Source organism: Parasteatoda tepidariorum, chromosome 8 (assembly GCF_982258835.1).
Source record: "Parasteatoda tepidariorum strain Cologne lab strain chromosome 8, Ptep-v5.0, whole genome shotgun sequence".
Classification (NCBI taxonomy): Eukaryota; Metazoa; Arthropoda; class Arachnida; order Araneae; family Theridiidae; genus Parasteatoda; species Parasteatoda tepidariorum.
In genome coordinates this window covers 39,205,110-39,219,857 of record NC_141762.1, presented here as the reverse complement: position 1 = coordinate 39,219,857, position 14,748 = coordinate 39,205,110, and the positions used below count along the sequence as shown (strand labels likewise).

The following is a 14,748-nucleotide window of genomic DNA, read 5'->3' as shown; positions in this document are numbered from 1 at the left end:
ACCAATCTATATTTCCAAAATTTTATTCCGTGTGTAAAAGATATTCCGAAACGTTCCTGAAAACAATCTGAGCTAGGTTCACATCACTTTCCAATGCGAATATCTCGGCAGACGATTCCATCACTTTAGTGGAAAATAAATCTGAAACAAGGCGTCCGCCATATGCGTCTCAGGTGCAGGCGTTGACAGGTAAACGGCGCCTCGCCACTGGCTGCAGCTTTTGTAGGTGGGCGTGGCCATCCTCTGCATAAGTAATCAGGGCGTGGAGAGAAAGCCAGCGCGCGCCGTCCCCCCTAACCAGAGCACCCCTCCCCCCACCCAAGCGGAAAAATTTTTGAAGAAGTGTCCCTCAACCGGCTGGTGACACATCCCTTTTTATTGGCGAGAGCGCCAGCAAAGCGCACTTACCCAAATTAAAGCGCGTCCGCTCCAGTTCGTGGTGGAGGTCGGTTGTTGTATTTTTGGACGGTGACCACCAACTACCATCATCATCACCATCGGAAGGAACGCGTGGCCAGCGGGCATGTCCACCATGGTCAGCGCGGACGGAAATCCACCCAACGCGGACCTCCTGCTAGCCCTGCTGGCCCGAAACAAGGCTCTAGAAGGTTTGCTTTCGCATTTCTACTAACCATCCAGTCCGGTTGTAAAACGTTTTTTCTTCTGCTTCAATCCGGCAAGCCGTAATTAACTTTAGACTCTCCGCTGTGGCAAGGATTCTTTCCCTCTCCCCCCACCCACTCGTCTACCCCCTCTACCTCCATCCCCCGTTTAACCGTTCGTTGTATCCTTGCATGCACTTAGCCAAATTGAAGTTGCTTATTACTGTGAGACTTGATCAAATTAGCGATCTATTGGAAAGGAGACCAAACAACGGGGGTGGGTAGCAAGGCCCGGGTACACACACAAGGCGAACCACCGCTTTTCCCTTTGAAATGATTGAGTGTGTGCGATTGTTTCAACATGGCCAGCAATTATCGTTCCAGCTTCTCGCTTTCATCGATATTTCAGAATTAAAACTGCATGACTCTTGGCTAAACTGGTTTTCCTTTGGAGTTCGTCGTTGTCGTTAGCTTGTTTATTTGTTGTTACTCCCACCCCCCTTCTCCTATTTTAATCTTCAGTCCTGGTATCCGATTGGACTAGGACATCAAATATGCTCGAGATGCCGCAAAGATAGAAAGTGTCTCCGAGACTCTTCTGTTGTCCACAACGCAACTTTTTCGTCCATCCGTTCAAATCTACTATCTTCTTAACCACAAGTTTTTGCACTTAAACACTAACATCGTTCTTAAACTATAAAAAAGAATTATGCTATCGAACATCATCCAGTGTTGCAAACACTACGATGCTAAATGTGCCTGAACTTTTATTCGCAATAATAAACTTCCTCCTACGAAGTACTTGCATGAATACACGCGCTTACGTCAAAAATCAGTGGCTGCATCACGTTCTGCAGAGAATCTTTATAGCAATATTAAGTAAGTAATACATTCCAATCAAGAAAAACAAAAAGGAATTGGGATTATACAAAAGGGAAGCAATCCTTGCCACGGTTTATTTCCTAGTTTTGAAAAATTTCTTTTTAATTCTTAAATTTTCTTTCATGCTGATTTATCGCCAGGTGTGTTGATTTTTTTTTTCCGGATTATGTGCATTGTTTCCTGTAGTTTTTTTTTTTTTATTTAAAAAAAAAAAAGGAATGAGAATTATAGACGTATAGAATGTGAGGTAAGTTTCAATTGATTTGTTTGGAAAATTGAATGTCTCCATATCATTACAATGTTACTTATGACTACCTTTGTAAAATAGAATAAATAACTTAACAATACTTTTCAATAAACTAAAAATCAGCAAGTAATTACAGTAATATTTAATATAAATCTCAAACTGTAATTTATATGCATATTTTACTACTATATGATTATTAAATTTTTAAACTTTGATTAGAGACTTGAAGTTTCTTAAGACAGTTTTTTTGCAGTATTTAATTGTGATTTTCCCTCCATTTTCCTAATAGTTAATTCTCAAAAAGAACTTTCACGAATTTTATAATTATGATATGTAATTTAATTTTTCTAAAAAATAAATTAATTCAGACTACGTTCGTTTTTTCTTTTTCTTTATTAACATTTCAAATCATTGCTTTTTTATATGTATATTTCCTTTTTTTTTAATGAATATTTCCATATAGTTAGCCTATTTCGGTGTTTAAAAGAGAATTTCTAACAACTCTTTAAATGAATTTTAAAACCATTTTTATTCTAATTTTCTTAAAAAATTACCAGGCAAAACAATTTATTTTGTTGTTTTTTTGTTGTTTATTCATTATAATTTATATACCCTTTTATTTATGTTTTTATCGTTACGGTTTTTAAAAATTTTTTTTTGTTAATTTTATTATTTATCAATAAGTTAATGCTGCTTTTTTTAAAGATTGATTTCTTCGAAAATATTTAATATAAAGAAATAAATAATTAAAAAATTAAAATTATCTATTTCTTATTTTCAAAGCTATCCGATTAAAAGTTTTTACAATCTCTATTAAATTACAATAATAAATATCTACTCTCAATTTATATTTATCTTGAATCATGATTATTTTTTCTGATTATTAAATTAATTAAAAGCTCATTTTATTTTTAATAGGTGGTAAAAATTATGGAGAAGATTGCTATTTATTATTTCAAATTTATATTTTATTTGCCGATTGTCATAAAAATTTTTTAAGTAACTTTTGAAAATTTCCTCCTATTATATGTCTTTATTTTTTGTGACTAGTGTACTCAACGCTGAAATAAAATACATAGAATTTTAAATAATGTATATATTTTTCTTGATATTATGCTTAAATTTCATAAATTTTCCGAATTGTTCAGATTTTAAAAAACTAGTATTTTGAAGGGAACAAAAAAGCAAAATGTAAAAATTATTTTTTAATTATATCTGAATATATCACCTTGGAAGTTAAATGACCCGCTAAAAACTTATTAAAACTTTAAGTTACCTACTAAATATTTCATTTCTGTAATGTATAAGACAGTTTTAATAGACAGTAAGCAAGGAGGAAATAAATAAGAAATTTAAGAAATAAAGTTTTGTGCCGCTTTGTAGAAGAAACTAGTCCTAAATATTATATTTTACATGCAAATAAGTTTCGCAAACTTTTGAGATAAACTTTTCTTATGAGGAAGAGAAAAAGAAAACGCTAGTAATAAGAAACTCATTATGTATCGCATTTAAAACTCGTTTATAATAGCTTTTAGTTATAACTAGGTAAAATAAATAATTGTTCGTTTTTTTTTTTTTTTTTTTTTTTTTGCTTACATTAAAAGAGTTTTATTGCTGTCTTAACTGAATTTGTAACCGTTTCATGGTATTTTTCACTGAAAGAAAAAGCTCATTACTTTGATAGTGGAAGTGGCTTTTAATTACGGTATAGTGAGAGGGGCAAATTTCTTAGCAAAAATAACTTTGATTACGACTGAAGATATTAAATTTTAAAGCGAAATTTCCTCCAATAGTTTTTTTCAACTTCAGCACTGTCAATAAAATTCTGTTGAGATCAAAATAAATAAAAAATTTCGATATTTTTCGAAATTACTTAAAAAGGCTTATGTCTAAAATAATTCTGTTACATTATTTATTCATGAATAGCAACAGTTTCTGCGTAACATAGACTGACTGGTTTGGGAAAAGTAAAAATAAGAACTTTTTTTTACGTTCCAGAAAAAGAACTAAATGATAAAGTGCAAATTTAACAGTTCATTAATAATAAACTAAGTAATTTTAATAGATAATATATATTATATATTATATAAAGATTTTCATTGAAAACAAGTGTTTCACAAAAGTAAAAATAATTATGAAGGTTTTAAATTTTTCTCAAAAGAGAATTCATAATACTATCCTCAGAATTTTATTCTTTTTCGTAAATAAATGAAACGATATAACTTTAATACTGTTGTTTAAAATTAATAGTTTAGTAGCATTAAAAATTTTCAAAAAAGTTTTAAGCCCTTACTAAATATTGCTTTCAATTTTGATTTTATATTATACAAAAGGTAATCCTCTTTTGATTGGGTAATCCTAGATGTAGGCTAATGCATATGATATGCAGCAACCTCAAAATTGCACGGGTACACAGAATCTCAATCTTAGGTTATAAAATTTTGTATAACCTATGGTTATAAAATTTTGTAACTTAAAGTTCCACAAGAAATAGTAATATTGTATAAGTTTTTAAAGGCACTTCAACTTTATTTACGAGAAATTATTTTACCATGAACTAATTTTCGATTCCCCCTCAAATTGTATAAGAGAATAATGCTTTGAAGTAATGTAAACACATCTTTAACCCAGAACTTCATATCTTATTTATTATTATTTATTTTTTTAAACTTTTTTTTTAAACGAGAGCAGAAAATTTATTTCACTCTGATTAAAGAAACTGATGATTCACTATTCCATATGAGTGAGAGTATGTTTTTCTGAAAAAAATTCTATATTCTGTGTTAGAATTTCACCGCTGGGTTGATAATTTCTTAATTAAAGCTGATAGATGGAAGAGTAAAATGTGTTAAATCAGTCTGTGTGAAGGGGGAGGGAGGCATGACTAAAATATCATTTTCATTCATAAAGTAGGCAGCAGGTCCGTTTGTCCTTGGATATAAACAGAAAATCTTCTTCACCCTTGTCAGTGTTAGAGAGATAATTTCATACGAATTTGAGGCTAGATACTTTCTCAAAAAAAAAAAAAAAAAAAAATTTTAAATAATGTTTATAGGAGTTAATGCTAAATTCTATTAATATTTATGTTACTTACACTAAATATCCACAACTTATGCAATATACTGTTCGATTCAAATGAAAATTGACATTGCAAGAATTTTATATTGTATTTTAAGGCAACAAATTATCATAAATAATTAATGAATGGGAAAAAAAATTATCGTGGTGGCTTGAGTAACACTTTTTGCAAAAATGTTAAGCTTCACATGTAACAAACGGCAATTTCGTAACAGAAATATTTTCTAACAAAAAAAAAAAAAAAAAAAAAAAAAAGGAAACAAAACATTTAAATATTGAAAAAATCATTTTAAGGATGAATAAATAAGTTTAAAATACTTTCTTTTTTTTATTCTTTTGCTTTACTTTATTTATTTATTATTATTATTTATTTTTTTGTCAAAGTACGAGAGGGGTTTTATAAATAATTTTTTTGGACATGCATTAAAACACTAAATATATTTTCATAAAAATCTTTAACTCAGTATATTAATCTAATGTGCTAGAGTAGATAATGATCACAGAATAGTAAGATAATGATCACAGAATATGCTTAAATATATTGTATTTCTGGATCTATGGGAACACCAAAAAAGCTCACTAATTTTTACCGAAGCTCATTAGTAATGATTTTGATAAAATTACAACAATAATGTATGGTTTTATAACTTGTGATAGAATTTAGTAAATGTGAAAATTTAAGTTATTTTATCATGATAACCTTGGAGCATGGCATAAAAACGATTTATTCGGTTAAATTTAACTTTCAATTTTGTATTTTTTACTAAATGTGTGGTAGAAGAACTTTGTTTAAATTTTTTTTTAACGATTTACTAAATGCTAGGATAATGTTTATATGTTTAGTTCACTAGTCCATTCACAGCAACTGAGATTGACTGGTTGAAGGCAACTAGCAATTATCAAGTAATTCTTTCATAAATTCTGTGAGAGCAATGCAAGCAAAAATTATTAATGTACCTAAATAACGCTGATTAAACACAGTTTTAAATACTATCAGTAAAAAATGATTACTACCTGATATCCATTATTAGTTTACGTGGAAAACTAAAATGAAATTGTAATTTTTTTTATTTACCTCTAAGGGAAACTCATTTGAAAATCAATGAAATAAGTATTAACTTTAAATTATGCAATTATGCTATTTTAATTTCAATAAGCATACTCCGAGGTGCAAAATAAAAGGAGCAAAACTAGCATAACTTTTGTAACACGGAAAGAATATTAGTAAAAATAATATTAGTAAAAATAATATTAGTAAAAATAATATTAGTTGAAATAATATTGGTAGAAATAATATTAGTGGAAATAATATTGTTATTAAATTTGTATTTCCATGGTTTACTGTTGTTTTTTAAAGTTCTGTCTGAAAGTTTTGCTAGTGTTGGAAAGTATTCCAGCTTTGACTCATTAAATATGTCATAGTGTGTAAGCTTTAGAAAATATTTATTCCTCATTGTTAATTCTTATTCAATTATAAGTTGTTAAACATTGGCTTATTTTCATTGACAAAATAGTTTTGAAATAACTTATTTCGGTTTTTAAATGAGTTTTATGATCTTTTTAAATGTATTGCGCATAAAAAAATTTTTTGTCAATAATACATAATGGAATAATACACTGTTAATAGTACAGAATAAAAATATTGTCAATAATACATAATTCATAAAGTGTATGAGGAAAATATATTATGTATTAGCGAAATTTGCTGGGATTCAGTTCAAGGTTCCAAATAAAAAATATATTATACAATGTTTAATTCCTAATAAGTGGAATTAGTCAGTTTAAAGGGTGGGCCACATTCACACATCACACTATAGAGAACACACAGAGAAACATCCATGTACTGGGCGGAATTCGAACCCGCAGCCATTTACTTCGCAGTCAGGCACGTTAACCGCTCGACCATCTGGCTGGCTAATTAATATATATATATATATATATATATATATATAATTGATTTTACAAATTTATTTAAATTTAATGAGTCTATTGCATGTTTATACTTAGAAAATACTATATAAGGCAAATATTCGGTTAGTATAATCAGCTGTTTATTGAAATCAAAACCTATAGGTACCGAAGCGATCACATTAAACTACGACATTGTATTTACGTCAGAATAAGTGAAAAAATAACTATTATGTTTTGCAATTGGATTATACACTGAGAAAAAAATGCATGGTCAAAACTACCAGCATATGCATAAAATTAAGCGTTGCATCTGGCTATATTGGACGCTAAAAAGCTCGGTAATTTTTACCGACGTGTGATTAACAATAAAATATATTTTCATATTATCTGATAAAATTTTGAAAAATTTGAAAATTTTATCATGATACCTAAGAGCATAGTATCAAAATCATTTATTCGGTTAAATTTACTTTTCAGTTATGAATTCTTACTAAATGGGTTGTAATAAGAACTATAATTTTGAAAGCCTGAATTTTCGATAAATCGTTTCCATATGGATTTAAAAAACTACCAGATTACTATTCTGCTTAAGCATCCTATATTTTGATTTTATCACCAGAATTATGCTTTTTGTTTAACAAAAATGTCATTACCATACAGAACGGTATTTTTACCAATATTTTTTTTTCTTTGTGTATATTTTTGCAAAATCTACAATTAATCGATCCGAAGAATAAATCACAGAATAAAAATATATTACAAAAATCCTGTCTTATATCCGAATAGCTTTCAAACAGAAGTCTACAAACAAGGAAACGCAAAAAATTTTGAGAGTAGATTAATCTAGTATGGAAAAAAAAACTTGAATTTATTTGTGTTGAAAAAAGATTTCTCCTGGAAACTTTCCTTTACATCTCAATGAGGATTCATTTCTGATTCCTCCGGATTCTTGTTCATGATGAAAATCCATTTTTTAAAGATTTCAATATCTAACTTCTGATATAAAACAGATACATAGAGTGTTGTTAAAAATATATATACATCCCATTTTCTTTCAATTTTTAAATAACACTTCAATTCATCAATCTCCTTCTAGTGTTTTATTTCGTTACTTTTTTTTTCAACTTTCGCCTTTTAAAGGCATTTTATTCCTTTTATGAATTTTTTTTCTCCTTTTCCTTTGTGAAAATGCTGTACAAATGAATATCTTTCCAAAGCCCTTGAATTTTTTTTTAGAATAATTAGAATTTTAAATTATATAGTGCAGAGAGAATATTTATACTAAGGTTTTAAATAGTTTGAAAAATACAAGTTGTTCAAATATCATCGCTTTTAATAAATATATTTAAAATATTTGTTAAAAAAAGAAACAGAAAAGTTAATGTTTAAACTGAGAAAAAACAAAAATGATGTCAAAATCTACTCAATCAATGCTCAGAAAGACGAGACTAAAGCGGTAGAGAGGACGATAGCAACCAGTTTGATTGCTGAAGAAAACAGATTATTTGAAAGGTGATTATTTAAAACACCTTAAAGTTTCCTCAAGCAATAAAACTGGTTTTGACATTTTTCGCCTCCATCTCACTTGTGTTTTGACAGATTTGATAGAGTTTTCGTTTCTTCTTCCTTCAAATATTATTGACGATCAATGCATATGCCTTCGAATTCGACAAGGATTCTAAAAAATATACATTGAAGTCGAATATTACGGAACACCTTGAAGAATTGTTGAAAAGGTTTAGGATGGTATTTAGAGGTTTTAGATGGTTTTTAAAGTTTAGAAAATTATGCTGAAATAAGAACAGTTTAATTAAAGGCCTAGTTTCCATCTCAATAGGTGAACATATTTCAGGTGAATTGTAAATTTTATTTGGATAATGAGCTATTCAACACGCAAACGAAAGTGGAAATTAAAAAAGTCATTGAAAACAAACTGCTCCATGGAAATAATGTTTTTTAGCATTAAAAATGTGTAGTCGGCACGCATTTTAAGCATATAAAAATTGAAAGTAAATTTTAAAAAAGCAATTTAGCTTAATTCCTTTTTAATTTTTACTGTAAGAAACAATTGAAATGTACCTTACACAGTTTCGAACTTTAATAAGACTGGAAAAAGTGTTTTCATTAAATTGAATGTAACTTAATTACCTTTATTATGATTCTTAAGATAACTAAAATACAAATGATAGACAATATTTATCATATTTACAAGCTGGATATCTATTCTTTATACGGAGTAAGTTAACAAACAATCGGCATTTATCAACACTTCGCAATTATGCCTTAAGGTAAAAGACATACACCGACGCATTTAATCTAACTACAATAATTTCAATTTTTCTTAAAAGTTAAATTAAAATTATTTAATTAGCATTTAATTAACTACTTTAAAATTAAAATAAATTTAAAATCTGTTTTAAAAAATAAAATATTGAAATAAAATGCAATAATTTAACTATAGTTGCAGATTTATACAACACGCGTAACTGCATTATTTAAATTTTCTTTATTCTTTAAAATGATTGTATTCATTTTTAGAGTTTGTAAATCGATATAATGGAATGAATTTTTAAATGCTTATGGAAGTTAAACAATGAAACAGGTACAGCATGTGTGAAAGCATGTTTGGAAACAGGTGTGAAAGCATGTTTTGTGCGTCAATACTACAATCATTTTTTCCCTGCCAATAATAGATTATAAAGTCGTTGAATAATAGCAGTTATTAAAGTCATTTTTACTCCAGGCAAAATGCGAAATGAATTCCTATTTAATTTTTGAGAGTTCGTAAGCGACAGCTGTAGAATACATACCCAATCAAATAATTATCTAAGTTTATTTTTAATGTTTTCAGACCATCTAAAGTGATAATCATAAGAAATGAATTCAATGAGAGCCGTGGTGGCTCAGGGGTTAGAGCGCTACCTTCCAATGAATTGAGCCGGGTTCGAATCCCAGCGATGGCTGGTCGATATGAATTCACCACCCGGCTCGTACAGACCACAGTGCTGGCGTAAAATATCCTTAGTGGTAGACGGACCATGGGTTAGAATTCTCTTCCCGTCAGATTAAACATGAGAGGTTTTCGTGATTTCCCTCTCCTCGTAACGTGAAAGTTCCTTCGAAAAGTGCTACCACAAGGGCAAATTTCTCCCATTACTTGATCCAGGAGTTCCTTTATCTACTGGATTGGGTTCAAAATTACAAGGTTACTGCGTTGAACATCAGTAGCCGCAAAATCAAAACTGGGTCAGCTGTTCAAAGATGGTTATAAAATGAAAATAAAATGAATTTGCAGTTAAATGTTTTAGAGGAAAGTAAAAGAAATTATTTTTCGTGTTATCAGACTATGTCTGAAAAGTTTATTTTTTGTGTTTAAAAGTTTCAAAAAGTTTCTTTTCCTTCAATTTGAGAACTAAACAATTCTACTCAATGTTATTCCCCAAAAGAGAGACAAATTTCATCTGCTGGTAGAAGAGGAAACAACTTTTATTCTGTAAGATGCCGAAAGTTTTGATGAGTTTTCTTGTTCGTATTTCCGGGTAAAGGAGAAAGTTATAACCCAATCAACATGGTTGTGATATTTATAGAGGGAAAGTGACTTATTTCAGTTTAAAAAGCTTACAATAAATTTTCAAGCATGTGGAAAATAAATATAATGGGCAATTACATTCAAAAATAAGTACTACAATAGAGTAACTGTTTACCTGAAGATGTTTAATACTTAAGGAACGAAAAAAAATTCAATACGTAATTTTAGAAATATTTCAGTTTCGGAGTCATTTTTTATTTCTAATATTTATCATTTATAATTTTTTTTTTCTTTTCAAAAATTCTCAAAAATTTTTTTTTTCTTCTTTTCAAAAATTCTCTACTTTTTTTTTCTTTTTAAAACCTGTAATTTCACTGCCTTTCAAAAAATAAGACGGGAAAATAATTTCGAGGAAGCTACTTGTAATCCATTCATAGAGATGTTTCCTCGATTTGGTCTTCACTGCCGCTTAAATTACAATGAGGTGAAACAGTTTTACAGGGGATTTTTGAATTCTATTTTTTGCTGTTTTGAAATTATTATTTAAAAAAAAATATATCTATTATAATTATCTTTTTTAAGAAATTAAATTCGAAAATGATTTTATTTTATTTCGTATTTCCTAAGTTTAAATATTTTCTATTTCCTCTTCTTTTTTTTAAAGAAAGGAACCCAAAAATACTCAGAAAGGAAAAATAGAATGCACAAAAACAAGGGTGATAAGAAACAATTCAATGTATATTGAATCTATGTAATAAGTCAATGTAATATAGGAAGAGGATTGGTAACGAAACCTTATAATGCATTTTTTGAAACAGACATTAATTCTAAAGAGTACAATTGAAATAATTAATCCCTTTAATTTTATTTCTACAATTTATTATCCTTTAGTTTTATTATGTTATTTTAGCTTTATTATCCTAAAAAAAAAAAAGGGGGGGGGAACCCCAAAATGCTCAGAAAAGAAAAATAGAATGTACACAAACAAGGGTGATAAGAAAAAATTCAATGTATTTTGGGCCTGTGAAATAAGTTCATGTAATACAGGGAAGGGGATAATTAAAGAAACCTTTTAATACATTTATTAAAACTGGTATTAATTCTAATGAGTGCAATCTTATTTCTACGATTTATTATCCCTTGGTTACTTTAAAAATTCGTTTATATTTATAACTGACGTTATAATGTTATCAAATATTTTTATTTAATGTGCATCAAGATTTATTAGTCCACAAATAGGTCTGAATTATTTGATTGATTATTTAGATAGGATATATTCGATCACCCAAGTCCACCCAAAGGTGTCGTTAACAATTAGTGTTCAACATAAGATAATTTCGATAAATAGACTACATTTTCAACAATCACTGCCTAACGAAATGTTCATAGCATTTCACCGAATTTGTTTTCGAAGACATTTACTGGAATATGATATCTTTTACTGCTGAATGCTATATTTTAAGTTTTAAAAGACATTCAACGAAGTGGGCAGTTTTTGGGTTCAAATGTAGATTTTACGGTTAATATAACATCAGATTTTGTTAAATTGCTGAAATAGTTAGCAATGTCACCTGATGAAAAAATAATTAATAGAATTTTTTTTAACGTTCTTCATTAATAAGCATTTATGTTTCGTAGCTTTAAAAATGGGGAGACCTGGATATGAAGTAAGTTAAAGAAAACGCTGCAAAAAATTTAGGATAAAATTAGTGTGAAAAGTATTAGTATCCTGAGTGTCGATGTATTTTACTGTAAAATATATCTTTATCGTAGAGTTTTATAGAACACAAAATCTGATAAATAGTAATTTTTACAATTATATAACTTCTAGCAGTAAAATTTCATGCAGTAATTTTTACAGTAATATTAATTTATTTACAGTGGTTCCATGATTTGCAGTAAATATTACAGTAAGAATTATGGTGTATCAGATTTTTATTCCTTTAAATTTTACGGTAAAAATAGACTTCGCGAATGTTACTACTGAATGTCTAGAGCTTTTTACCGGAATTTTATCTTGAATTTTTTACGGTATAGCCTGAATTTCAAAAAAAAAAAATTCTGCTTCAAAATCACTCATAAAAAAAAATAATAATGTTTTTAATTCTTTGGTTATAGAAATTCCATAAACACGCGGAAAAAGAAAAGTTTTTTTTTTTTTTGCATCTTCTTTATAAATTAATTTACATTTTGAGCTTCCTTTTTCTTTAATAAGATTATTTTTCAATCAAATCAAGCATATTCATAATTTATTTATGATTCTTTGTTTAAAACTAATTTCTATTTCAACTGTGTTTCTTTTAAAATAAAATTAAATTTAAAATTTTAAGGATTTTACGTACGCTTTAGAGTCTAGAATCATCTCATAAGTCAAAAAATATGCTGATTTGATTTATTATATTCAAATATAAAAGTTACAAATTAAGTTTAAAATAATTTCAGATTAGTTCACTATTTTCAAAACTTCTTTCTATAGATCCTTCTTCGTCATCTTGAATTTTAAGTTAAGCTTTATATTTCAGTTTTTTACGGTTTTTTTTATTTTTTTTAAGCAACTTTATTCGATAAAGTACAATTTAACAATTCGATATCTTTATGGAAAAAAGTCGAAAATAAAGGTGTTTCTTTATAACATTGCTACCAATACAGAATTGTAGTACTAAAAAAAATTTTCTACTTTTTTCCCCCGATATTATATATTTTAAAGGAACTTTTTACAATAAATTGCCATTATGCAACCCAGTGCCTTTTAATAAGGCGGGGGAAAAGGATCTTGCTTTATTTCATTCCTAGAAATACAGAACTGTAATATTTAGAGCTTATTGCTGTCCTTCTCAAAAACTTTTAAGTGATAAAAATAAGCGGCTAATATTTTAATACTTTTGGAAAGATACTTTCAGAGTAAAATTTTAGAACTCCGGTAATTTTTTTATCCCTGTAGATGATGCTAAAAATGTAAATTATTCAAAAAATAATGTTTCAAAATAATTTAAAAAGGCAAAAGGAACTATATATAGAAGTTAAATTAAATTTTAAAAAAAGAAAGAAAGAAAAATTAATTTACAAGTGGCATTGGTCACTCAAAATGTCATTCCCATACTGCGATCATTTATACTGTGATCTTTTGTTTATAATTTTTGAAATATAATCAAGTAATCTAAATATAGTTTTTTTTGGGGGGTATGGTATTTTGGGGGGTAGAGTATGATGTGAAGTATGCAAAATGTGCATAAACAATAATAATATGAAAATCTTATTTAACATTCTTCTGCTTTCACATTCCTTTGACGATTGAGTTTGAACTTCAGAACACATGAAAAACTGTATTCTTACTTATAAGTATCATTTAAAAAAATTAATAATAATTAAGTATGTATAAATAATTTTTTTATAAAAAGGCATGCTCCTTTTGCAAGTTTTTGGTTCGAATTTAAATCAAAATTGTTGTAATTTAAAATATATTTTATGACGTTTATAGGAATGCCGCAAGCGGCAAAAAATGTACAAGGTGGTTGAAACTCAATTCACTTTTATTTATTTATTGTCAAAGATATATTTTGAACTAAATTTTCAAATGAAACAGTAATTTTAATGATGTAAAAACTCAAAATGAATTATTTATTTATTTCCTAGAAAAAACTACTAATTGCCATTTACTGATGCACTGAATTTAGAATAACTAGAAATCCTCTTATTTTAATACAAACTTGTAATGCTATCTAAAATAAATAACAATGCTTATCCATTTCTCTACAATAAAATCTATTTCTAAATTTTTAAAAGCTCCTATATAAATATCAGTGCTTCTTAGTTTAACAATGTTTTTAGTAACATTTACTTTCCCTCTAAAGTGCTCGTTCAAGTAGCTTTTTGAATGCGTCTTTTGTGTTTATTTATTTTCCTTCAATGAATCACACGAGCAATAGACACAATTTATGCATATTGTAGCTGAGAAAACAAACACACTAAATACCCTTTCAATCTGATGTTGCTTCGATTACTCAAACTAATGTATTCATGCTCACACGCTAGAGCATTTGCATTTAAAAGCTCAAAGGCTTTTAGCTCATAATTCCTATATTTATCATCCTGTCTCTGATGTCAAGTGTTTAAACTTCCCAGTTACGTAAATCGTGACGAGAAATTCCGTGCGACTTGTGTAAATAAACACATTTTATACGTTTTGACTTTTGCTTTAAGATTTGCTTCTTTGTTATTTTATTTGTAAGCTCTTATTCATAGAGATAATTGACTATATTTTATGCGTTTTGACTTTAGTCTTAAGATTTGTTTTTTTTGTTTGTTATTTTATTTGTAAATGCTTATTCATAGAGATTAGGGACTTTAAGCTGCTGCAAATATGCATTTTATGCTTCTATGATCTTACTTAGACATGAAAACACTGTATGATTGAGATATCAATTAAAAATGGATCCACACGTGAATGAAAAATAGATAGAAATTTTAATATTTACCGAATAATAAAAATTATCGCAGAC

At 28.2% G+C, this 14,748-nt stretch overlaps 1 protein-coding gene across 2 annotated transcripts in view; it reads left to right on the top strand.

Annotated features, from left to right (window-relative positions):
- The first annotated feature begins 348 nt into the window (after window positions 1-348).
- The window catches only part of LOC107445600 (LIM/homeobox protein Lhx3), a 111,519-nt gene continuing 97,119 nt past the window's right edge, over window positions 349-14,748 (top strand). The window contains exon 1 of one of the 2 annotated variants that reach the window (XM_016060032.4): window positions 349-608. In XM_016060032.4, coding sequence (XP_015915518.1) covers window positions 524-608 — 85 coding nt within the window. In that variant the 5' untranslated portion in view covers window positions 349-523. Of the gene's footprint in view, window positions 609-896; window positions 1,482-14,748 lie in introns of those variants that run through there. The other variant, XM_016060030.4, reaches the window with a different exon arrangement.